This window comes from Megascapheus bottae, chromosome 6 (genome assembly GCF_031878675.1).
Source record: "Megascapheus bottae isolate mThoBot1 chromosome 6, mThoBot2.hap1, whole genome shotgun sequence".
NCBI lineage: Eukaryota > Metazoa > Chordata > Mammalia > Rodentia > Geomyidae > Megascapheus > Megascapheus bottae.
This window is the reverse complement of record NC_143514.1, coordinates 50236717-50262351: the sequence shown is the minus strand read 5'-3', so window position 1 is coordinate 50262351 and position 25635 is coordinate 50236717. Positions and strand designations below refer to the sequence as shown.

General features: G+C 44.4%; 2 protein-coding genes across 5 annotated transcripts in view; one reads left to right on the top strand and one right to left on the bottom strand.

The window, feature by feature from the left end:
• Zyg11a (zyg-11 family member A, cell cycle regulator) overlaps positions 1-7457 on the top strand; it is a 31257-nt gene extending 23800 nt beyond the window's left edge. Inside the window, exons 11-14 of one of the 2 annotated variants that reach the window (XM_090334819.1) lie at positions 369-563; positions 3006-3067; positions 3344-3441; positions 7000-7457. In XM_090334819.1, coding sequence (XP_090190945.1) covers positions 369-563; positions 3006-3067; positions 3344-3441; positions 7000-7145 — 501 coding nt within the window. In that variant the 3' untranslated portion in view covers positions 7146-7457. The remainder of the gene's footprint in view (positions 1-368; positions 564-3005; positions 3068-3343; positions 3442-6999) is intronic. The other variant, XM_090334820.1, reaches the window with a different exon arrangement.
• A 1901-nt stretch (positions 7458-9358) lies between these two features.
• Positions 9359-25356, bottom strand: Echdc2 (enoyl-CoA hydratase domain containing 2). 3 transcript variants are annotated; one of them, XM_090334821.1, is made up of 10 exons: positions 25138-25354; positions 17374-17441; positions 17216-17303; positions 15706-15792; positions 14660-14752; positions 13352-13408; positions 13006-13193; positions 11401-11451; positions 10462-10509; positions 9359-9706 (listed from the first exon to the last, which is right to left on the bottom strand). In XM_090334821.1, the coding sequence occupies exons 1-10, from the start codon at positions 25271-25273 to the stop codon at positions 9629-9631; spliced, it is 894 nt and encodes a 297-aa protein (XP_090190947.1). In that variant the 5' UTR covers positions 25274-25354; the 3' UTR covers positions 9359-9628. The 3 variants fall into 3 exon arrangements, with proteins under 3 accessions (XP_090190947.1, XP_090190949.1, XP_090190948.1); XM_090334822.1 differs by lacking the exon at positions 9359-9706 and having other exon boundaries at positions 10499-10586; positions 25138-25356; XM_090334823.1 differs by lacking the exons at positions 17216-17303; positions 17374-17441.
• Positions 25357-25635: the final 279 nt, after the last annotated feature.

Genomic DNA, 25635 nt, shown 5'->3' with positions numbered 1-25635 from the left:
GGCCAGGCGAGGTGGCTCACGCCTGTAATCCTAGCTACTCAGGAGGCTGGGATCTGAGGATCTTGATTCAAAAGCCAGCCAGGGCACTAAAGAACCTGAGACTCTCTTCAAAATAACCACTAGAAAACAGAAAGTGGCTCTCTGGCTCAAGGGGTAGGGTGGGTAGCCTTGAGCTGAAGAGCTCAGGGACAGCACCCAGACCTAGAGTTCAAGTCCTGTGACCAACGAACAAAAAAAGGCCAAATTGAAAGGGAGATGGGAATATGTGTTGGGAATTTATTTGCCTGCTACTTGGAAAGAGAAAAGAGCTAGTTCTGCTTTTCTTTCCCTGCCTGCCTCTGATGTTTTCTGCTTCCTTTGGCCCATAGAACAACATAGCTGAAGTTAGAGAACTGTCTCCCATGCTGATAACTGAATGTCTGCTGAAGCATATAAGCAGTTTACTTCACAGCAAGGACATAGAAGTGAGCTATTTGGCTGCAGGTATCTTAGCTCACCTGACATGTGATGAAAAACAATGGCTCTTCCGTCACCTCCAGAGGAATGCTCTTCTCCAGGATTTGGTACAGAAACCAAATATTTTCATAAAAATTACATGTGTAAATAGTTGTGTATGTCTTAATTCTAATACTCTTTCCTATTTTCAGCTTTTTTCAAAATTATTTCTTTTGTGCCAGTGTGTATAATCTGCATATCATGCTTTGATGACATTGCTGACTTTATTTTAGGCATCATCTATCAATTTCCCAATACTGTGAAATAATTTTACTTTTTATTCATGTGCCTATGCACATCTTTTCTCTTTTTTTGACAGTCCTGGGCTTGAGCTCAGGGCCTGAGCACTGTCCTTGGACTTTCTCAAGGCTAGAGCTCTACCCCTTGAGCCTCAGCACCACTTCTGGCTTTTTTCTTTTTTTCTTTTTTATTGTAATTAATAGGTTATATTATATTTGCCAGATAGAAGGTACATTTCTTAACAATCATTGCTACCCCTTCTCATGTTTTTGTCCCCATTTCCCTCTCCTACTCCCAGATCTTTCATATCTTATAATATATTGTACCCACTTAACTTTTCAGAGCTTTCTGTACTTCTTCCATATAGTTAGCTTGGTTAATTGGATATCAAAGTCTTATGGCCTTTTCTGGCCAACTGGCTTTTAACTGTGATCCTCATTTGTCAGACTCCTGAGTAGCTAGGATCACAAGCATAAGCCCACAGTGCCCAGGTTCACATTGTTTTTTCACCTTTCTCTGGTACTCTTTCTGCTGAAGATTAGCCCATTTACTTTGTCCTGCATCTGTTCACTTCTGTTTTAAACCATTTTTATTATTCTGTTAATGGGATCTGAGGAAGGACTATAGATAAATGAATGCATGCTTAGCTCACTATCTTCAAAATGAAGATTTTTCATTGTGTATCATTGTACATGAGTGTTACTGAGGATTGAACCCAGGGCTTTGAACATGCCAGGCAAGTATTCTACCACTGAGTCTTCTTCCCCTTCTTCACTTCTCTTCCTTCACTGCCCTTCCCTTTTTTTGGCTATGCTAATAAGACTTAAACTTAGGGCCTGGGTGCTGTACCTTAGCTTTTTTGTTCAAGGCTGGCGTTTTACCATTTGGGCCACAGCTCTACTTGTGGCTTTTTGTTGGCTTATTGGAAATAAAAGTCTCATTAACTTAGCCAGACATGGTAGCTGATGCATGTAATCCTAGCTACTCTGGAGGCTGAGACTTGATGATCAAGGTTCACAGCCAGCCAGGGCAATAAAGACCATGAAACTCTATCTCTAGTTAACTACTAGAAAACTGGAAATGGCCGTGTGGCTCAAGGGGTAGAGTGGTAGGCTTGAGCTGAAGAGCTCAGGGACAGCGCCCAGGCCCAGAGTTCAAGCCCCATGACCCACACACACAAAAAAAAGTCTCATTGACTTTACTTCCTGGGTTGGCTCAGGAACTTGATCCTCAGAGCTCAGCCCCTTAAGTAGCTAGGCTTACAGGTGTGAATCACTGGTGGCATTACGTTCTTTCCTCTTCCCTCTTTTTTCCTTTCTTTTCTCTCTGTCTAGTCTGCCTCTGTGGTATTGGACTTTGAATTTAGAGCCTTCCTATACAAACCCTCTACTTACTACTGAACCACACCTTCAACCCATTATTTTTGATAGGGTATGACTTTCCACCTGGGTGAGTACCTAGACAATGACTGTCTATTTCAGGGTTCCTGTTACTGTTGGAATGACAAGCATGTACCACTGCATGCAGCTTTTGGTGAGGAATCCCTCAAAAAAAAAATTTTTTTTTGCCAGTCCTGGGTCTTGAACTCAGGGCCTGGGCTGCCCTTGAGGTTTCTCAAGGCTAATGTTCTACCACTTGAGCTACAGCACTACTTCTAGCTTTTTCTGTGTACATGGTACCATGGAATCAAACCCAGGGCTTCATCCATGCTAGATGAGCATTCTACCATTAGTCTACACTTCTGGCCCTCCCTGAAACTTTTATACCTGGGCTTTCAAATAGCTAGGATTACAGGTGTGAACCATTGGCTCTTTGTACCACCCCCAGACCTTCATTGCAGGTTTTTGCTACATGACTGTTCATATATTCATATATATATAATGTGTATATATAATTATCTAATTGATAATTTAGCAAGTGAGTATATCTAAACCATTCACACATTTTGAAAATGTTTCGTATATATAAATGACAAAAGCCAGGCATGATGGCTCAGATCTCAGAACCTGAGATCTGAGGATCAAAGTTCAAACCAGCCCAGGAACAAAAGAACCTGAGGCTCTTATCTCCAATTAACCTCTAGAAAATGGGAATTGGGGCTTGGCTCAGGGGTAGAGCAGTAGCCTTGAGCTGAAGAGCTCAGGGACAGAGCCCGGGCCAAGATCAAGCCCCATGACACACAATAAATTAATTAACAAAAGTATTCTGACATTTCTAAAATAATGGGATGTAATATTTGGATCTTTGTTTTCCTTTCTTTTGGAGTTTAGCACGCAACCATCCAAAATTGGCCAAGTTCAAGTTGTAAGATGTCAGCATTCGTGACTTACAGGTAATTTTATTATGGTGTAGTTCCTAGGTTTGCTTTTGGCATACTCAATACAATATCAGTTGGCCTTGTATTTCTTTTCTATGATTGTAAAAATAATTTTTAAGGCCCAACAAGACCTAGTTTTCCTCCTCTAGGGAAAGAGGCTAACGTGGTGCAAATGTAAAGAATAATGATCCATGTGCATGCTGCAGAACACATCTGTCTCCTCACTGAGAAAACATATTGAAAATGTTTTTTATGCCCTTGAATTCTAAACTAACATCTTTATGTTTTTAGATCCTTCAAGGCATTTTTCCCACTCCTTGGCAACTTCTCTCAACCACAGGTTCAACTCTGGGCACTATGGGCTATATATCATGTCTGCAGTAAAAACCGTATGTATTCAAAGTAATTTTCCAGCTAACAATTTTCTAAATAATGAAAAAGGTCAAAATGGACTTTGAATAGTCACCTGTATACTGAATTTAACCTTTAAAAAGGGAAAGATGATTAGCTTAAAAAAGGCTACAGAATTAGTAATATATTTAGGAGGGAACGTCTAAGCAGGTTAATATTGTGAATAATTGGATGTAGTTTTCTCTCTTTGTGTCTTTTATTTTTTTGATTAGTCTTTGGGCTTCAACTCAGGGCCTGGGCTTTGTTCTTGAGCTCTTTTGTTCAAGAGTGGTGATCTACCACTGCACTATAGCTCATTTTTGGTTTTTGGGTGGTTAATTGGTAATAAGAGTCTCACAGGGACTTTTTTGCCTGTGCTGGTCTTGAACCTTGATCCTAGCTTCCTTGATTCCTTGATTCTCGCTTCCTGATTACAGGTGTGAGCCACCTGTATGCTCTTAATGCTTTTAAAGTAATATGTAGATCTGCATCTTTGTAATGTCTGTAAGTGATATATTTCCTCTTTTGCAATACTGGGGTTTGAACTTAGAGCCTGTGCTTGATAGGCGGGCACTACTCTACCACGTGCAGCCCTCTTCTTAGCTTTAATTAGTTTTCAGATAGTGTCTCATAGTGTTTTCCTGAGTGATTCTTCTATCTCATACAACTTAGATCACAGACATATGCTACTATGCCCAGCTTTTTTGGGGGGGCAGAGGGGATCATGGGGCTTGAACACTGGCCTGAGCGCTGTCCCTGAGCTCTTCAGCTCAATGCTACTGCCCTACCCCTTGAGCCAAGCCCTACTTCCCATTTTCTAGTGATTAATTGGAGATAAGGGTCTTTCAACTTTGTATTGCCTGGGCTGGCTTTGAACCATGATCCTCAGATCTGAGCCTCCAGCGCCCGGCTATACCCATCTTTTTTGACAGATAAGATATTGCTAACTGTTTTCCTAGACTGGCTTCAAAATTTGATTTTGCCTACTGGGTTGCTATGAGCATTAAGGGGGTTCATATTTGTAAGGCATTTACTGTAGTGCTTAGTGGTAGCATTTATATATAGCATGGTATTCGAGCTAGCATAGCACATAGCATTTGTTAAACAAATAAATCATTTTTTGTGAATATGTAGAATCCTTTCAGAAGGCTACAACAAGCATTTGTAATTTTCATAGTTATTACTAATTTGTTCTCCAGAGAATTGATTGCCAGTATTCATTTCCATCATTAATCTCTAAGTATTTGTCAGTTTTCCTGAATTCATTTTGGGCAGTTCTAAAACTGAACCCAGAGAGGGCATTGCCTACATACTCGGCAAGTGCTCTACCACTTAGCCTCTTTGTAGTCAAAGTTTACTTCAGTTTACCTCAGAACAATAACCATTTCCTTGCTTATCATTATTTTTTATTCTATTTTTTCTAGTTTAGATTTTGATAGATTGTTAATTACTAAATTATTATTATTATTATTATTATTATTATTATTATTCGCCAGCCCTGGGCTTGAGCTCGGGGCCTGAGCAGTGTCCTTGGACTTTCTCAAGGCTAGAACTCTACCACTTGAGCCATAGCACCTCTTCCAGCTTTTTTTTTTTTAATATATATGTGCAAGCCAGATTCTAGTGGCTCACATCTGTAATCCTAGCTATTCTGGATGCTGAGATCTGAGGATTGTGGCTCAAAGCCATCCAGGCAGGAAAATGCTTGAGAACTCATCTCCAATTAGCCACCAGAAAACAGGAAGTGGTGCTATAGCTCAAGTGGTAGAGCACTAGCCTTGAGATGAAAAGCTCAGGCACAGTGTCCAGGCCCAAAGTTCAAGCCCTATGACTGATAAAAAAGAAAAAGGCAAGAATGTTTTCTGCCTCCCTTTATTCTTTTTTGGGGGGGTAGAATTTATTTCAGAAATACATCTTTGCTTATTAGTCAAATCTTTCTAGCTGCCTTAATTTTCCTGGAGTATAAGGGAGGCACTCTGTAATGTTTAAGTTATACCCCCAGCTATTTTTGTTTTCATTTATGAAATAGGATTTTTTGTGTTTTGTGGGGTTTTTTTCTTTTGCCTAAGCTGGACTATAATCCTCTTATTTATGTTCCCCAAGAAGCTGGAATGACAGGGTATATACCAGCATGCCCATCCTTTTCTGTTGATAATGTCTTGCAAATTTTTTGTCCAGGCTGGTCTGGAACATATAAACTTCCAAATCTCAGTCTCTTCTCTAGCTGGAATGACAGTACAAACTACCATACCCAGATTTATGGCAGGGGAGGGGGGAATAGGAGCATGGGGGAGGGAACTCTTCTTTTTTTTTTTTTTTTGTCTAGGCTAGCTTCAAATCACCTTTCCAATCTCATTAATTTCTCTGAAACACTCAAATCCACTGGGACTTTATATAACCCGAATCTAGGCTAGCATTAAAATACTTCATTGTTTAGCACTTTGAGGTGCTAAACAGTTTGAGCTTAATTCTGATCTTTTATTCTAGTTTCTGGATAATTTCTCTATACAGTTATACAGTTATGCATTAAAAATTTTTAAGATGTTTTAAACAAGAGGGGATGTTTTCAGGTTGTTTTGCCCAACATCTTTCTTGAATATGTTGTCAATATAATAAAAGTTCACTTTTTTTTTTTTTTTTTTGGCAGGGTGGTGGTGGTGGTGGTCACATGGGGTTGAACTCTGGGCCTGGGCGCTGTCCCTGAGCTCTTCAGCTCAAGGCTACTGCCCTACCCCTGGGCCACAGTCCTGTTTCCAGTTTTCTAGTGATTAATTGGAGATAAGAGTCTCATATGTTCTTTAGTGCCTAGGCTAGCTTTGAACCTTGATTCTCAGATCTCAGCTAGGATTACAGGGGTGAGCCACCTTGCCTGGCTTGAAGTTCACTTTTTTTTTTTTTTTTTTTTTTTTTTTTTTGTCGGTCCTGGGCTTGGGCTCAGGGCCTGAGCACTGTCCCTGGATTTTCTCAAGACTAGGGCTCTACCACTTGAACCACAGCACACTTCTGGCTTTTTGTTACATATGTGGTACCAAGGAATCGAACCTGGTCTTCGTGCATGCTAGGCAAGCACTCTACTACTAGGCCAAACTCCTGGCCCCTTGAAGTTCACTTTTTAAAAATTAAAGGATTGGGGCCCAGAGTTTGGCCTAGTGGTAGAGTGCTTGTCTAGCATCCACAAAGACCTGGGTTCGATTCCTCGGTACCACATACATAGAAAAAAAAAAGCCAGAAGTGGTGCTGTGGCTCAAGTGGTAGAGCTCTGGCCTTGAGAAAAACCAAGGACAGTGCTCAGGCCCTGAGCCCAAGCCAGGACTGACAAAAACAAACAAAAATAAAAGGATTAAAGATGGTTGAAGCTGAGATATCAAAAAAATAAATATACTAAAATATCATGGTTGCTTACCATATTAGCCAAGTATTATCTAGGTTTTGACAGATTTCTCAGATTGGTTTTTATCATTTAATTCCTGGGCCAAAATGCTTAAAACTTTGTACTCTTTTTGGTACTATTTAAAAACCAGTTGTCCATAGTGTTTCTTCATTCAATTTTTTTTCAGCCAGCAAATACTGCAAAATGATAGTGGAAGAAGAAGTGTTGAAGCTTTTGTATGATACCCGGGAGCACAGTCAGGTGAACCCCCAAGTACGGCAGCTTGCAGCTTCCATTCTAGAGGACTTCAGAATGCATTTTATGAATTATTGAAGGCTTCCACTATAGTGAACGTTCTGAGGTACACTCTGCTCCTCAGTGACAGGTCTTCTGTTTTGTTGGTAATTGAATGTTGAGAGTGTTGGTAGTTGAATTTGAGGTTTGAGGTTGACTCATTGAGTGGCCTTTGCTTGTTTATCTGTTTACAGAAAGGTTGGAGTTATATGATAGCCATTAATTCCAAAATCAGATTGGGCTGATTCTAGAGGTACTCCTTCAGTAATTTTAGAAAACCAAACTATAGACTCGAAAGAAGACTTCACCTGGAAGCTTATGTTGGAATGTTGTGCAAATTTTCTTTAACCCTGGTCAGCAGGAGAATAGGACTTGATTACACTGAAGATGAAAGTAAGAACTACAAAGAGGCCTTGATATTTGTTAATTTCCTCAGTTATATGGCAGTACCAGAAAATAAGTTCATGAGGAAAAAAGATAAGAAATAAGCTAAGGATGTGTTTGAAGGGATAGAGAGCACTTGGCTAGCAGGGAGTGGTCAGAAGAAAGCGTATATGGCATTTGGCTACTTTGTTCAAACTATACAAAAACTAAGAAGAAGAAGGGCTAGAAAGAGTTTGACAACTTATTGACAACTGACAAACATGTTTTTATATGTTTTTTTTAATCATCCTAAGCCATGTTTTAAACTTGACTCATCATAGGCAGAATTTGTTACCAAGTCTTTTCAGAGTCCCCAAATTATACTGTTTTCTTATAGTCGTTCTTCTGTATAGTTCTAAAAAGATCTTAGTTTACTGCTCTGGGTTCCAGCATGGTGGAACATTGTTTTACCAGGTAACCAATTTTTTGCTAATGCAAGGATCTCATAGGAATCAGAATTGATATAGGTGTATACATGTGTGTAAGTCTGGGCTGCATTCTTCCTCAGTTTTCTAATTCATGGCTGATGCTTGAGCCTTGCCTCTACTCTGGCTTTTTGCTGGCTAGAAATGGAACTTGCAGGAATTTACGCCTTCTAGGAAACAGGTATAATTTTGACCTGTTTGCATTTAGCAAGTCAATGACCACTGGGACGTGTCTGTGATATGATGAGCCAGTGTGAATCTAGGCTAGTTTCTCTGGATGCTTAGGTAGAACAGCTCCAGTTAAAGGATCCTGAAGCAGCCTTAGTAGAAGAAAAGGGCATTGAGGCTGGTATTGACAAGCAAATGCCAGCCTTCTGCTTCCCTTTGTTTTCCAAGTATGCCATCTACTTTGCACTTGCCATGCTGTTCCCATTATTGCTGATTCAAATGCCTATTTGTCTTCAAGGATCTATTCCAATGTTGCCTGCCCCTTTCCTCTTTCCTTCAGAATTCCTACTTCCTTGTCAGTGCTCCCAAAGGCCATTACAAATCTTCTGCACCCTACAATCTATAAAAGGCCTTCAATAGGGATGGATTGTGTTTCTTACAAGTATAGTATAAGTTAACGATCATAACGTGTTTATTGAATACGAAAGGATATGTGTGTGTGTGTGTGTGTGTGTGTGTGTATGTGTGTATGTGTGTATGCATGCACGCACATTGCTCCTAGAGCTTGAACTCAGAGCCTAGGTGCTGTCCCTGAGACTTTGTGTTCAAGGCTAGCACTATACCACTTGAGCCACAGCTCCATTTCTGTCCTTTTTGGTGCTTAATTGGAGATGAGTCTTGTGGGCTTCCCTGCTGGGCTGGTTTTGAACCATGAGCCTCAGATCTCAGCCTCTTAGTAGCTAGGATTATAAGTGTGAGCCACCAGAGTCCAGCTAACAGTTTTTGAATCTTCACAACAGAAGAATCTCGCAGGTACTGAGGAAACTGAGGCCTCAGAAGAGGAAGCAGTTTGTCCAAGGTTACACAGCAAGGAACTGGCTAAGATCTGCAGTTGCTACTGACACCTACTCAGTCACTGCCCCCACTGATTCACTGATCTTTTTTTTTTTTTTTTTTTTTTGTTTGTTTTGCCAGTCCTGGGCTTGAGCTCAGGGCCTGAGCACTGTCCTTGGACTTTCTCAAGGCTAGAGCTCTACCACTTGAGCCTCAGCACCACTTCCGGCTTTTTTCTATGTATGTGGTACCGAGGAATCAAACCCGGGTCTTCATGCATGCTAGGCAAGCACTTTAACCACTAGGCCAAACTCCCGGCCCTCACTGATCTTTTTGTAGTCGCTAGTAAGCTGATCACGGAGAGGCAGAGGCCATGGATTGAGAGCCAACAACACAGACCTAGAGGCATCTAGTTTAATCCATGGTTTGTCATAGGGAGAGCCAGACATTTTACAAAGCAACACTGACTCCAGTGACAATCTTGCCTGGGTAAGGAATAAGGAAGGATACAGGAAGTGGTATGGTCATCATCTTGCCCATCATTTAGTAATGGTCGGTCATCTTTGTGAAGAAATTGAAGGCCAGGGTGAAATGAGGACAGTCTTGACTTCCCATTTGGATTCTGTTCTTTAAGGTGCTATGCATGCCGGGTATTTGGGGGAACGGGGGAGTTCACTTGCCAACAAATTTGGGGGGGCGTTTCTCCCTGAAGGCAGCCATGCCTTCCAGTCGGTCCCTGGTTGGGATGTTCTACAACAGTGCACAGTGTATTAGTTTTGTAGGAGGAGGGATAGCTGCCAAAGAAGAGTTGATTAATACAGAATATTAAAAATTAAGAGAATATAATTGGCTGTCACTAGGTTTTGAATGTCCCAGTTCTACGTTATTCACTCAAGAAATTGGGCTAAGCCAGACATGGATGGCTCATCCCTATCATTTTAGCCACTCAGGAGGCTTAGAATCCCAGTTCACAGCGAGCCTCAGCTGTCAAATCAAGGAGATTCTAATCTCCAATTAACCAGTATAAAGATAGTTCAAGTAGTAAAGCTCTGGCCTTAAATGAAAAGCTAAGGGAGAGTGGGAGGCCTTGAGTTTAGACTCCAGTATTAGCACATACACACAGCAAATAGGGCTAAATAAATAGGTCAAGATGTAGGTTTGTAGCCCCTCTGTTGGGTATAATGTAGTATAACTTTGATATTCCAACTCTAGCCTAGATCCTATAGTGGCATTGGGTACAGGGATAACAAAAGCCAAGGTACACAGAGATACTTGGTACACAGAGATACTTTGCTAAGTATGTGCTATGATTCTGTGGGTATCGGTGGAGTAGGATACACCATTAAGTTGTTAAACAGAGAAGCCATGTACTTTTCTAGGAGCCACCCTAGGTTAATTAAGCAGAGACAAGACTTTGGGGTTGGGAGGAATCTTCTCAGTTACACAAGCCTCCTCAACTCTGGCCCACCCTCCAGTAAACATGCAGGCTGGCAACAGCCACATACCTGGGCATAGCACATCCCTTCAATGGCCATTCCTGATGCAATATCCACCTACAAGAAAGTGTACAGCTGACTTGGTTCACTTCCGGGAGCCAGTCTAGCAGAAAGGGCTGATCAGGAATCTATGCCTGGAGTGCATAGTAGAAGCAAAGTGATCTAGGAGAACCAATGGCTGGCATGGGTAAAGCTGACTTCTGCACTGGTGGGCGGGAGGAACACAAGCTACATGGTCAGGCTAGTGTCCATTCCCAACCACCTCATCACTCCAGCAGTTGCCTTTGCATTTCCACAATCCTCAGGAAGCAGGCCCTGGGCCTTTATGAGCTGGTCCCTGGCACATTTTCTGTCATCTATTCTAAGTAATAGTATGTATAAATTTATACACTAAAGGTTTTTGATCACTTCTGAGAAAAGTGAGGAGGAGTAGAAATAGCTATATGTGGCCACCTTGTAGATAGTATAATTCTAACCTCAGGTATCTGCTTGGTATAATTAACTTTTCCTAAGTGGTCTGTGTCTGTCTTACCCCTCTTCATCTCAGAGGGTCAATGACCTAAACTTACTCCTGAATCTTAGTTCCCAGCTCAGGTTCTAAATTCAGTGTGAGGAATTAATTGATAGATTAGTTGCACCAAAGCATCCCTGGACTCGAGGCCCTATTACTATCAATATAGACCCAAGAGCTCTACAGGCTTAGGTTCCTACTGCTCATTTCTGATCTTGAGTCATTTGCCCTTTCTGAGCATTCCATTAAGGGAAAGAACTAGGGATATACCCTAGTATATGTAAATGAGTAAACTGAGATCTGACTCCAGGTTTGCTAAAGTATCCAGTTCCCGAGTCCTTTGCATCTTTGCTGTTTGTTTCTAGGAACTAGGAAGCACTGTAACACTGACATGTTGTATTTAAGTGAACCCAAATCCTGACCCAGTGGAATCTCACCTCCATTCCTCGGTCAATGGCAACTTTGCCCAACCGCACGGCAATGGGGGCCTAGGAAGGAAGAAATGTTTGTTTGAAGTAGGGAAGAGCCATTCTACCAATTTATGTATTGCATTAGTCCTCTTACTACTAAATATCCTTTACAAAAGGAAGCAGACTGCCCAGGCTACTCTTGGATTGACAGTCCTTCTTCATACTCCAAATATATGTGTGTGTGTGTGTGTGTGTGTGTGTGTGTGTAAAAAACCCCAGAGTTGCCCAGGCTACTCTTGGATTGACCGTCCTTCTTCATACTCCAAATAGGTGGTAGTCATATGTGCCACTGTAGCAGGCTACAAGGTGCTTTCTTATTCCAGATGCCACTAGCATCTGGCTTGTTTTTCTTTTGGGAGGAGGGGAAGGGGCAATACTAAGAATAGGTTAAGCTGAGAATTCAAATCCTATGCCTCTAGCAAGATTTCTGTTTTAAATCAAACACTTCTATTTTTTAAAAATTGTTATAAAGATTACAGAAGAGTCACTGTTATAGAAGTCAGATGAGTACATACACTTTTTTTTTCTTTTTTTCTTTTTTGGTCAGTGACTTTGAATTGAGATCCTCAGATCTTAGGCTCCTGAGAAGCTAGCATTACAAGTGTGAGCCACCAGCTCCCAGCTCCTGTACTATACTTTTTTTTTTTTGTCTGTTGTGGGACTTGTACTCTGGTCCTGGGCACTGTCCTTGAGTTCTTCAGCTCAAGGGTAGCACTCTACCACTTGAGTCACAGCACCACTTACACTTTTTTTAAAATTAAATAATTTGTTAACATTGATTTTTACATATACTTGTTATTTTTAGGGATTAATTCAAATACAATCTTAAGATGATAAATGACAAATACTTTTTAATGGGCTTAAACTGTTTTGAAATGTTCCTAAGTACTTTGTATATATTTGAAGTGTGCATATTTGGTTCAAAGGTATTAAAATTAGGTAAATTCTGTTCTGTACTGTACTTTATTTTATTGTTGGGGTAATATATAAAGGGGTTACAGTTACAGTCAGCAGGTAGGGGGTACATTACTTCTCAAATATTGATACACTTTCTCATGTTTTTGTCCACCTTCCCCCTCCCTTTTTTTGGGGGGCGGGAGGTTGGTTGTGATGAGCTCTGGACCTAGATGTTGTCCCTGAGCTCTTTAGTTCAAGGCTAGCACTCTAATACTTTGAGCCACAGTACTACTTCCAATTTTCTGACGGTTAATTGGAGATAAGACTCTCATGGACTTTTGTGCCTAGGCTGCCTTGGAACCATGATCCTCAAATCTAGCCTCCTGAGTAGCTAGGATTACAGGCATGAGCTACTGGCGCCCAACTATACTATACTTTTGAAAATAAGTTTTTCCCTGAGTACTCACCTTGAATCCTAGCTATGCAGGAGGCTAAGATCTTAGGATTGTGGTTCCTGTCAACTCCCACATTGCCAGGTGGTAATGAATGGAGAAAACATGACTTGATCTCAGAAACTACCTTGCATCTTACTGCTTGAAGCCCACTGGATTTCAGGAAACACCTGCCTTCCCCCTGGCCCTCCCACAATCTTTCCTGTGTCGATTGTCACAATACCTGGGGCAAAATTTCCTGGGCTAGGGCTCGAGCCCGGTGGTAGGCAGCATCACCCTCCTCATTCTGAGCCACAGCATGATTCACCAAGCCCAGCTGGTGGGCTTGCTCTCCACTCAATCGTCGGCCCGTGAAGATGAGCTCTTTTGCCAGGGCCACTCCCAGGCATCGGGGCAGCCTTTGAGTCCCTCCTGCAAGGATGGTGGGGTGAGGATGCTAAGTCTAAGGTGGAGAAGGGAGAACCCACAGATGCCCAGGACTTTGCAGAGTTGCAGACTGAGTTAAGATAGAAGGGCAAGACCCAGGACAGGAGGAAAGCAGACAGACTTTGACAGTGGAATCAGGATACCTGCTCCTGGGAGAAGTCCTCTCGTGGTCTCGATCAGTCCCATGACAGCTGAGGAAGCTATTGGAACAACACAGAGAGAAGGAGGCCCTCTCCCCTGCCCCACTCTCCATTGCTAACCCCTGGGGCTACACCTGGATTTCAACAGATTGGGCCTCTAGGCTGGTATCTCACCAGTTCCTCCTGGTAATGCGTCACCTGTAACTCTCCTGAGCTTCAATGGCGAAAAAAAATAATAACTGGCCCCTTTTTCCTGGTCAGAGCATCATATGAAATGCTCTGGAACAAAGATTCCTACAAGGTGTCTTCATTGCTTTGCAGGTAAATGCCTTCTCTGTCTTGCACCTGGCATGTGGTGTGTGCATGGCCCTTGGTCTTGCCACTTATGTCTCCTAGGTTTTGTCAAGCCTGAAATTCCCTGACAGTTCAGTCCACATCTTCCTCTGAAGTGCTGCTACCTTTGAGCAGCTTTTCTTGATCTCTGCCAAATTCTCTCAGCACAGACCTGTGTAACATAGGCAGAAAGGAGGCTGGGCTACTGTTCAGGGTTTTCTCTTTAGGCAGCTTGGTAGCTGCCTGACATGTGAGCAAATGACAGGCAGAGCTAGAAACATAGCCTGACCTGGAATTTTGGTGACTAATCACTTCAATTCCCCTTTTTCCCCACAATGCCTTGAGCATGCTAGGCAAGTCAAATGTTCTACTAATGAGCTAGAATCTAGCAAACTTGGCTGCTGCTATGACTTGCCTGACAGTGATCACCATGCCAAGCACCTTTGCAACCAGATGGACCAGTAACAAACCTGGCTCACCTTTAATAGTAAGCAATCCACCTTGGTCAGAAGTGAAAGGTAAACAGTGCTATTTGTCCTCACCACTTGTCTCTCTACTTGGCTGATCCTGTCAGCCATGGCTCAGAGGTTGGAGCAGCCTTTCCCAAGTTGAACAAAATAGTTCTTGCCAGCTATGGCTATAATAACAGTTGGTGGCAAAACCTTTGACCTTTTTTTTTTTTTTTTTTGGTGTGTCATAAGGCTTGGAACTGGGCCTAGGCATTGTCCCTGAGCTCTTCAGCTCAAGACTACCACCCTACCCTTGATCCAAGCCCCACTTCCTGTTTTCCAGAGGTTAGTTGGAGGTAAGAGTCTCAGGTTCTTTTGTGCCTGGCTATATATACCTTTGACTTCTGTGCCATATTGTCCCTTGGTTTTTCCCTTGGTGGGAAGGTCAAGAGCAATGGCTAACTTTGCAAAAGCCCCAGATTTCTTCTTTTGTTCAGTCTTATACCCTTACCTCACCCCTTCCAAGTACCTGCCACTCGTAGGTCACAGGCCAGGGCAAGCTCCAGGCCTCCACCCAAGGCAAACCCATCCATGGCTGCAATGGTAGGTGCAGGGAAGGAGGCTGTGGAGACAGAGGACCAGGAGAGACTTCAGGCTGGTGGAATAGAGGGCTTTACTGGGCCTTCACCTAGAACATCAGCAAGGCTAAGAAGTCAACTTTCCCATCAGGAACCATCTAGAGTCAGCTGGAAAGTGGGCTGACAGTTTCTGTGTACATTTACATGCACTGGTGTCTCTGGGACTTGATTTAATATATACCAAATTCTGTGCTGGGTGTCTAGTGGAAGGTAATCAAGTATTCAGGCAGTGACAATCTAGGAATTTGAATGCACCAATAAAAGTAAATCTAGAGCTGGGACTGGTGATCCTAGCTACATAAGAGGTTGCCATCAGTTTTAAGCTAGCCTGAGGAGAAAAGTCTGTGAGAGTCCATCTCAGTGGAAGAAGTTGGGTATGTTTATATGTGCCTGCCATCCTAGCTATGGTGTGAAGGGGGGAAAAAAGATATATACATATATAATTATTATATATGTTATATATATATATATTATTTTCTTTGAGCACCTGAGGCTCATGCCTGTAATTATAGCCTATTAAGAGCTAAAATTTGAATATCATGGTTTAAAACTAGCCTACACTACACTACAAAAGCTCAGGACCAGACCTTGAGTTTAAGCTGCCAGGGGAGTTGGGGGTTGGGAGTGGAAGGAAGCTATCCTAGGCAAACAAAAGAAAAAATTCAGGCAGTTCAAGAAGGGGTGCTCCAGGAAAAGAAATAGCAAAGGCTTAAATCTGTCTAGTGAGCATGACTCCTGACTCCGGGAGTGGCTGGGCTTGAGGGGGATAGGACATTGGTATGGGGCACAAAGGCTGAAGTGCCAAGACTCCTTTTGTGGTAAAAACGTTGATTGCACCCTTGTGGAATTCCTTGTGCCTATCCTGGGAGGCAGCTGTGTTAGAGTAGAGCGTGGGGGAAGCATGGGGAAGGGCTGGTAAGAACAGGAACATCCTCACCGATCTCATTCATCAAGCCTCGGAGTCGCTGGACGAAGATGCCCACCTCCACAGGGCTCATCTGCTCCCGTTCCTTCAGGTCTGCACCTGGAGAGGGCCAGCTGTTGGTGCCACTCTTGGGAAAATGGCTCATTATGGAATCCCAGGTGGCTAAAACATCTAGCTAAGACTTGAAGAAGTGGGAAATACCAGAAAGAGGAAGGGAGAGTCAGAAAAAGGAGAGGGCAGTGCTCACAGAAACAGAGCAACTGGATTTCATCAAAGTAATAACTTTGAGCATCACGACACTCAACAAACTGAAGAACAATCCAGAGGGAGAGAAATATGAGCAAATAGTAAGGAATTAATAGGAGGGCTGAAAGCCACTCAGCTTTATAGCACTTGCCTAGCATTTGTGAGGCACTGGGTGCTAGCCCCACACTGGGGGCTGGGATGGAGGGGTGGAGTAGAAGGGTCAATACCTAGGATATGTAAAGACATACATAACAAAAATAATCATCTCAGAGTTGGTGAAGTATGGTCAATAAATACACACAAAAACGGGGCACAGTGATTGTACATAGAGATTCCCTTCTTGAGTACTTGTTAAACACGTCATTTGAAATATGTAAAAATCAATGTTAATAAATTATTTAAACAAAACAAAAACTGGTCACTAGGGCTAGGAGTTTGGCCTACTGGTAGAGTGCTTGCCTAGCATGCACGACAACCCAGGTTTGATTCCTTGGTACCACATAGAAAAAGCCAGAAGTGGTGTGGTGGCTCAAGTGTTTGAGAAAGCCCAAGGACAGTGCTCAGTCCCTGAGTTCAGTCCCCAGGATGGGGGGAAGGAGGGGGACCCCGGCACTCATGACTCATGCTTGTGATCCTAACTGCTCAGGAGGCTGAGATCTGAGTAAGTGTCTGGGCTGGCTTGGAACCTAGATCCTCAGATTTCAGCCTCTTGAGTAGCTAGGATTACAAGTGTGAGCCACCGAACTCCACGTGACATGATCTTGATAGAGGAGAAGGTCAAAGATGGTGTCAAGGAAGAGGCCAAGAGAATGAGGCAGGCAGACTTGTCCCATCAGTGGGGAGCCCAGGCTGTGCATCCTGGCCCTGACAGCTCAGATCTAAGGCACACCACATCTTGATAGCCTCTGAGAGTCATGTCCTCCCTTACCCCTATTCTTCTGCCTTGTGAAGCCCCACTGATGCAGAGACCACGGAGAGCTTTGACAATGAGGATTGGGATTCTGCGGGCAAAAGGTATAGAGTTTCAACTTACCATTAACCTTAAAAGCATGTTTGATGACTCAGTTTCTTCATTTCTTCAGTAAAGGGTGAGAATAAAGCATGGTGTAGCAGAAAGAATGAGGATATGGGGTCAAGACCAAGCTAACTTCTGCTCTGACCTTTTTATAAGACATTTGACCTAGGATTTCAAGTTTACATCTGTAAAATGGGAATGTGTCCTCCAGTGGAACTGACCTCAGACCTCCAGGCCCTGCTGGGAGGAGATGGAACCTACCTGCACAAAACACACCCTTCACTCCACTTCTGAAGAGCAGGACACGCACATGCTCGTCCTTTCGCAGCTGGGCCAGAGCTTCAAACAGCTGCAGAAGACCCCTTGTCAGGTACCTCCTGCTGCATCCCAGCCCCACCCTAGTGCTCCCCAATCTTAACCTCGCTGACGAAGATGTTCCCCAGGGCATTTCGGGCATGAGGCCTGTTCATCAGGATCTCAGCGATTCCTACAAGTGATAGAACAAGCTGCAGTGAGCCAGCTGCACTGCTTACCCACTTGCTGGAGACTAGACATGGAGGCCTGGGTTGTAGGTTGTATTACTAGGGCACATTACACCCTCAGGCCTCAGTTACCCCAGCTATTAGATGAGAATAGCCTTTGCTCTTTCTGTCTCCCATAGGAAGAGGGATTTGTCAACTGTGGAGCAAGAGGCACAAGGTAACCACCATCCCTCACACACACAGAATTTCACAGCTCCTGCCATACTATCTTCCTGTCATAACCAAACACCTCCCTGTAGAGTTTCCAGGCAAACAGCCCTATAACTAAATCAAGACATAGACATGTAACCAGCTTCTGTTTGTCTCCCATCCCCCAGATGTGCTGTCACAGCTTCTAACAAAGTAACCTCTGATTTTTGTATCATTGCTTCCTATACCTTTTCCAGGAAATTATTTTTTTGGGGGGGAAGGGGGGTCAGTCATGGGACTTGAACTCTGGGCCTGGGTGTTGTCACTAGGCTCTTCAGTTCAAGGCTACCACCCTACCTCTTGCGTGTGTGTGTGTGTGTGTGTGTGTGTGTGTGTGTGTGTCGGTCATGGAGCTCAGCCTGGGCACTGTCTCTGAGCTCTTCAACTCAAGGCTACGGCCCTACCCTTGAGCCAAGCCTCACTTCCAGTTTTCTAGAGGTTAATTGAGTCTCAGGTCCTTTTGTGCCTGAGCTCCTTTGAACCTTGATCCTTAGATCTCAGCCCCCTGAGTAGCTAGGATTACAGGCATGAGCCACTGTGCCTGCTCCGTCCTACCTCTTAAGCCACAAGGCCAATTCCAGTTTTCTGGGGTTAATTGGAAATAAGAGTCTCAGGGATTTTAGTACCTAGCTGGCTTTGAACCAAGATCCTCAGATCTCAGCCTCCTGAGTAGCTAGGGTTACAGATGAGCCACTGGCACCTGGCTCAGAAAATTACTTTAATAATTAAAAAACTTCTAGGGCCGGGAGTTTAGCCTAGTGGTAGAGTGCTTGCCTAGCATGCACAAAGATCCAGATTTGGTTCCTCGATATCACATATATAGAAACAAGCCAAAAATGGTACTGTGGCTCAAGTGGTGAGCGCTGGCTTTGAGAAAGCCCAAAGACAGTGCGCAGGCCCTGAGTTCAAGGCCCAGGGCTGGCAAAAACAAAAAAACTTTTAAAAACTGGATCAGTATAAAATAGCATAATGAAACTTGTCCATAATTACCAAAATTATTTAAGACAGCCAGGCATTGGTGGTTCACATCTGTAATCCTGGCTACTCGGGAAGCTAAGATCTGAGAATCAGCCAGGACAGACAAATCCTAGAGACTCTTATCTTTAATTAACAAGCAAAAATGCTAGAAACAGGACTGGGTGCATACCCTCATGGTAGAGTGCTTGCCTAGCATGCATGAAGCCCTGGGTTTGATTCCCCAGGGCCACATATACACAAAAAGCCGGACTTAGTGCTGTGGGTCAAGTGGCAGAGCACTAGCCTTGAGCAAAAGTGTCCAAGGACAGTGCCTAGGCCCTGAGGTCAAGCCCCATGACTGGCAAAAAAAAAAAAAAAAAAATAGTGCTAGAAACGGAGGTATGGCTCAAATGGTGAGAGTGCCAGTCTTGAGCAAAAATGTTAAACAAGAACACGTAGTCATGAGTTCAAGCTGTGGCACTGGCACATACACACACACACACTCTTACTTTAGACTTGAGACCTTAGCTACTGCATTAGGTTAAAATATTAGTCCTCAACAGAGGCTCTCTTGAATTGTCTTTGCCTACCTGTGGTCTTTATCACAGGTAGAGTGGGTTAAGCTGGTTCTGTGAAAAGCAGGTTACAACCCAGTGCTTCCAGCCCTAACAAAGCAGTAAGGAAATAGCTGAAATCTTTCAGAATTACCAAGAACTGAGGGTCCAGTACCCAGAGGGTGTTATGCCAGAAAGTAAGATTTCCAGAGAACCAAGAGCTAAGGCCCTGATGTTTTAACAGGAGAGGTAGCTGAAGAGTTCTATAGCATGACTGGGGTGAGACTGAATGAAGCTAAGGTTACCAAAACAAGTACTGAGATGAGACAGTGGTGTAGCAGAGACTCAGAAGTGAGAAGCCAAAGGTGAGGGCTGAAGCTATTCAGGCTTCCAGGCCCCTTCACTAGATGTGGAGTGGCCAAAGGTTAAAGAGCCAAAGTTCCAATACACAAATGTGCCAGAGCCAGGTGGCAGCGAATCGGGATTCCTGAAATAGGGGGTAGGGACTAAGAAAATAGAAAAGAGACAAATGGATGGGGTTCGGGAGGACTACAGCCTAAGTCAGCGGCCCAAGACTCCAGCCTCAGACTGTATCCTATGGGTGTGAGCTTAAGACTGTAGCACAGTTTATTTCAAGTTCCAACCTTAAATATTCTTCTTAAAACTAGGGAACTGCCATGGGCTACATTTGTACAAAACAGCAATCAAGTCTCAATTAGATTAAATGAGAAGCGATTAACATTGCCCAAAGTCATCCTGATAAGTGATTGATACTGCCTGAAGTTATCCTGATAAGAAGTGGTTGACATTGCCTAAGTTATCCTGATAAGAGCTTACTTCCTTGTGTACACAATTGTGTGGGTCCAAGGTCACTGGCCCCACAGTCGGCCCCCAACACAAATGTAGCTGAAACTAGCCACCAGATGTCAGTACTCTAAGCACACAGTGCCTCTGCTTGGGCACTCAGAGCAATGAGCAGCTAGCTCTGAAAGCTTGGAGCCCCAAGCCTCTGGATTTGGAGGCCAATTAGTTGGTAAACCTCTGGAGCTCAGGGCTGTCAGTGTTAGAAGAGCTGCCTCTTTGTCTTTCCGGATAAAGAAAATTATCGGGCCAGGAGTTTAGCCTAATGGTAGAGTGCTTACCTAGCATGCACAAAGCCCTGGGTTCCATTCCTCCATACCACATACATAGAAAAAGCCAGAAGTGGTGCTGTGGCTCAAGTGTCAGAACTTTAGCCTTGAACAAAAAGTGTTCAAGGACGGTTCCCAGGCCCAGAGTTCCAGCCCCAGCACTGGCAAAAGAAAAAAAGAAAAGAAAAATATCATCAGCCCAGCTGTTTGTAACTTTTACATCCAGAAGATTTCCTATTTTTCTTGAGTGTGTATGGGGCCAGAGATTTGCTTTTAACCAATGAAATAACATGAGTTAAAATGTCATTTTTGCTCAACCACTGAAGTAAAAAAAAAAAAAAAATGGCTCAAGTAGTAGAGCACTTATGTAGCAAGCAGGTAGGCCCTGAATTTAAAGCCCAAGTAACAGGCTGGCTGTAGCCACTCATGCCAGCTACTTAGGAGGTGGAGATTGAAAGGATTCAAAGTCAGCATGGGCAAAAAGTCAGCAAGATCTAATTTGAACCAACAGCAGATATGGTGGTATATACCTGTCAATTACAAAAAAAAAATGACGAAAAGTAGTACAACCCCCCCCCCCATACAAAGTATGTGGAAAAGGTGATATACTCTGGCTTTCTGTGATGGAGCTATGGTACATACAAGGCTCTATGTTGACAGCCACACTAATGGGTTTGTGGAGAGAGGGTCACATGGCAAGGCACTATGTGGGCAGTTCTAGGAGCTGAGAGCAAGAAGGTAAGACTTCAGTACTGTAGCCACAAGGTGAATTTTGTCAACTGCAGCAAGAAACCAGAAGCACATGTGCCCTTCATCCAGCCTCTGATGAGAGCACAGTCCCAGCCAACTCCTGCATGACCGTCTGCAAAGTTTTGCCATGGGAAACAGCTCAAGTGTGCCCACAGTTCTGTGAGGAAAGCTGTCTTTTTTTTTTTCTTTCTATGTATGTGGTACCAAGGAATCAAACCACTAGGCCAAACTCCCGCCCGAAAGCTGGCTTTTCTATCAAAGTAGGTTACTTGAAAGTTTCTGCACTGGCCTAGTGGCTTTGCTCTAGTTGGTTATTTTGTTAAGACTATATCAGCAAGTAAAGAAAGGAAAAGAACTGCTTTGCGATAGGGAAGGATTTTATTTTCTTGTGTCAGTCCAAGAGCTTGAACTCTGAGCCTAGTGCTCGATTGCTTGAGCCACAGTGCCTCGTCCAGCTTGCTTTTTTTTTTTTTTTTTTTTTTTTTTGCCATTTCTAGCTTGAACTCAGGGCCTAAGCACTGTCCTTGGGCTTTCTCAAGGCTAGTGCTCTACCACTTGAGTCATGGCACCACTTCTGGCTTTTTCTATGTATGTGGTACCAAGGAATCAATCGAACCTGGGTCTTCCTGCATGCTAGGCAAGCACTCTACCACTAGGCCAAACTCCCAGGCCAATACAACCCATTTTTTTTTTGTCAGTGGTGGGGCTTGAACTCAAGGACTGAGCACTGTTCCTGAGCAACTTTGCTTAAGGCTAGCTCTCTACCACTTTGAGCCACAGCTCCACTTGCCCAGCTTGCTTCTTCTGAGTAGTTAACAGAGGTAAGAGTCTCCCCGACTTTCCTGCCTGGACTGACTTCTGTACCACAGTCCTCAGCTCTCAGCCTCCAGACTACTTAGAATTGTAGGTATGAGCCACTTGGGCCCAGCTCCTAGCAAGATTTTGAAATGTAAGATTTGCCTTACTGATTGTCTCAAGATGGAATTAAGGCACACCTCTGAAGCCACACTCAGATTATTTAAGAAATAGCAGAGGCTATTGTTTTGAGATTGTGTACTGTTAATCTTCTGAGGTTTTTTTTTGTTTGCTTTGTTTTTATAGTAAATACATCTTACCCTCCTCAAACTAGACAATCATGAGACAGCTGTGAGCCTGAGTTCAACGAATCTGAGCCGAGAGGCAGGGCCTGCTTTATCCAGGATAAATAAGAAGTAGCCTGCTGGTTCTGTGGGCTTGCACAGCCTTCTGTAGATGTGAATTTTGCCTTGCTGAAACATTCTTTGTTTTGATGTCTATCTTTGAGACTCCGATGGTTCTCGACAATTATATTTATAACATGACTTACAGAAGGCACAATTAATATATGTGTAGCATTTCATGCAACAAATATTTCAGTCACTTATTATATGGCCACACAAAAAAAATACACAGTAAGCATGATTTTTTTTAACAAACTTTCTTCCCTATCTTCCTGCTTTCTGGTTCTGTCCTTTTCTTTCTGAACTGCTTTTAGCCTTTCATTTGTATCTCCTCTCCCCCTCAGGACATAGACTAACAGTTCTTATTGTCCTTGGCTGAAACCAAGGATGACAACCTGGACATATCAAGTAAAGTCTCTGTACTTTTTTGATCTTCAATTTCCTGATAAGACAAATAATAAAAGCGTTGTTATGAGAATCAAAAGGGATAATGTAACAAGTATCTAGATAAAGTATGAATGTGTGGTCATCAGAACAGACCATGCTGCAAGCTGGGGCCCTGAGGAGCCATGCTGTGCCTTTGGCTTACATTCACTCACCTTGTACTACAACATGCCAGGTTCTGGGGAACTGAGCATTCAGCCATGGCTGGGTTCTGGGAACACACTGCCCTTTAGCCCAAGCAGTGAGAGAGGCTGTGTTGCAATTTCCACTCTTACCCAGTCCAGTGAAAACCTCCTCTGTCTCGATGACCTCCACAGGCTATGTAGGTGGAGGTCCAACAGAAAGCACTGGGAGGTAGAGTTTAACAAGTACTTAACACATATAACAGGAAAAACTGAGGAACAGGAACTCCTCACTTTCTAAAAGCTAACAATTGCTGGGGACGAAGTTCAGTGGTAGAGCATTTACCCAGCCTGTACAAAGCCCTGGGGTTTGATTCCAAACATGGGAAAGGGAGAAGAGGGGTTAACAGTCTATGAGGCCGGAGTATTAGTAGCTTATGCCTGGAATTCTAGCTAATTAGGAGACTTGAACCTAAAGATAGAGGTTCAAAGCCCACCTAGGCAGAAAAGTTCATGAAACGCTTCTCTGCTCCATTTTTATTTGTGTACTTTGCTCTCAGCCATTCTCTCTAGCAGTTAAGTTACCTTACAATCCAGGGAAAAACAAGAGTACTTGATAGCACTGTGACAAGAATGGAAGCTACCACGCAAACACCAAGGCTCTGCGTGGTGGATCCTGAGATCATAATCAGCCAGACCACACCTGAGACCAGTCCACCACACTCAGCTGTGCATAGGTTTCCTAACTATGCACACCTCTCATTGGCCCCAACTCTTCTATTTCCATTATATGGGAAAGATAAGTGGAAATGCTAACTCTCTGCCTGTTCCAGTGTGAGGTGTGATAAATATTCCTTGACTCTTCACCACTACTTGCTTTCTCTGCTCCCTCCACCCCCACCACCAGGGTTGATGCTTGAATTCAGTGCATTGCAGAGGCTCTTGGTTGGCTATTTTACTCAATGGTGACACTCTACCACTTGAGTCACACTTCTACTCCAAGCTTTTTGCTGGATAATTGGAGTGAAGAGTCACTGGAATTTGTCTACCAAACACAGCTTAGAATGTCAATTCTCCAGGCAGGTACAGGTGGCTTATACCTGTAATCCTAGCACAGGAGCCTGAGATCTGAGGGTTGAGGTTCAAAGCCGGTCTGGGCATGAGAGCCCAGGAGACTCATCTCCAATTAACCATGAGAAAACCAGAAGTGTCCCTGTGGCTCAAAGTTAGTGTTGAGCAAAAGAGCTCAGGGACAATGCCCAGGCCCTGAGTTCAAGTGCCAGGATTGGCAAAACAAAACAAGAAATAGTGGCTAAACCCTGGGAAGTAGTGTGCAATAGCAGGAAACAGAGTTAGAAAAGCTCTTCAAAGCTGGGCGTGGTGGCTCACACCTGTAATCCCAGCTCCACAGGAGGCTGAGAGCTAAGCATAGCAGTTCAAAGCCAGCCTGGCCACTAAAGTCAGAGAATCTTATCTCCAATTAACCACCAGAAAATAGGAAGTGGGGTTGTGGCTCAAGGGGTAGGGCGGTAGCCTTGAGCTGAAGCGCTGGGGGACAGAGCCTAGGCCCAGAGTCCAAGTCCCACGACCTACCAAAAAGAAAAAGAAAGCAAAAGCTCTTCAAGATCTACTGGCAGGGCAAAAAGATAACTATTGAATAAACGTGTGCCATCATGCCTGTAATTCTAGCTATTCAGGAGGCTGAGATCTGAGGATGACAGTTCCAAGCTAGTTTGGGCAATTAAGCCTGGGAGACTCTTACCTCCAATTACTAGAAAGCCAGAAGTGGGGTTGTGGTTCAAGTGCTAGAACAATAGCCTTGAGCACAAAAGTTCAGGGTCAGAGCCTAGGCCCTGAGTTCAAACCTCAGGACTACCACAAAACAAAAACGAAAACCAGGGAGGGCCACAGGATGACACTGAAGTCATGCACATGCACCGCCACCCTGGTGCTCAAAGCTGTCCCTTGCGCTGGACGAGCCGCTAGCCCCGCCCCGCGTCCTCCCCCACAGGCCGACCAGGGACTGGCCACGCCCCTCCAGGACTCGGCCGTGGGCGAAAGTACCCGGCTGTTCAGCGCTGATAGCGTGTCACTGGGCCTCAAGTGCTACTCTGCACGGCTCCTTTCCCCAGTGTACCCCCGCACAGACGGAGATCTCCGAGCAGCCGGAGGAGCCTAGCGCAGGAGACAGGATACTTGAGACCCGTCCTCAGAGCCACGACGGGGTGCCGGGCCCGCCCTGCCCCTACCCCAGCCCGGAATCACGGCGGGGCGCGCGCGGCGGCGCGGGGGTTACCTCGGTCGGGACCGGCCAGGGCGCGCACCTGGATCTCGCGGCCGCCGACGACGGCGGCGTCCGAAGCCCAGTCGCGGGCCCCGAGGGGCCGCCGGGGCCGCGGGAGGCGCAGGACGTAGGGCAGGGCGCGCTGCATCCCGGCGGAGCTGGGCAGGTGTGGCCCGCCGGAGAAGCCTTGGATCCCGGGATCGGCAAGTTCCAGCGGCCCGACAGGGGCGAGGCCTGGGAAAACGGCTCCGCCTTTGCGGCCCAGGGCCAGCGCCATGGCCGGCGCCCCCTACAGACCCTGGACCGACCTCGCTACGACACGGTCGGCGGGGTGAAGACAGTGACCACCAGGGCCAAGCCTGTGAACGCTCAGTACATGTCATTTCATTTTCAGTAATGTTTCAAGGGCTGAGCGTGGTGGTACGCGGCCACAAGCAACCTCAGCGCTCTGGAGGCTGAGGGTGGAGAGTTGTGAGTTTGAGGCCAGCCTAGGATGTGAAGCTGGGAGCT

Bases quoted from the DNA above. Each gene is read 5' to 3' on its own strand.
- Echdc2 (XM_090334821.1), bottom strand. From the start codon at position 25,273: ATGCAGCGCGCCCTGCCCTACGTCCTGCGCCTCCCGCGGCCCCGGCGG. The intron at 17,442-25,137 runs GTAACCCCCGCG...TATCACTTGTAG, and splicing joins CCTGGCCGGTCCCGACCGAG to GAATCGCTGAGATCCTGATG. The intron at 10,510-11,400 runs GTGAGATTCCAC...ACTTTCTTGTAG, and splicing joins CCATTGACCGAGGAATGGAG to GTGGATATTGCATCAGGAAT.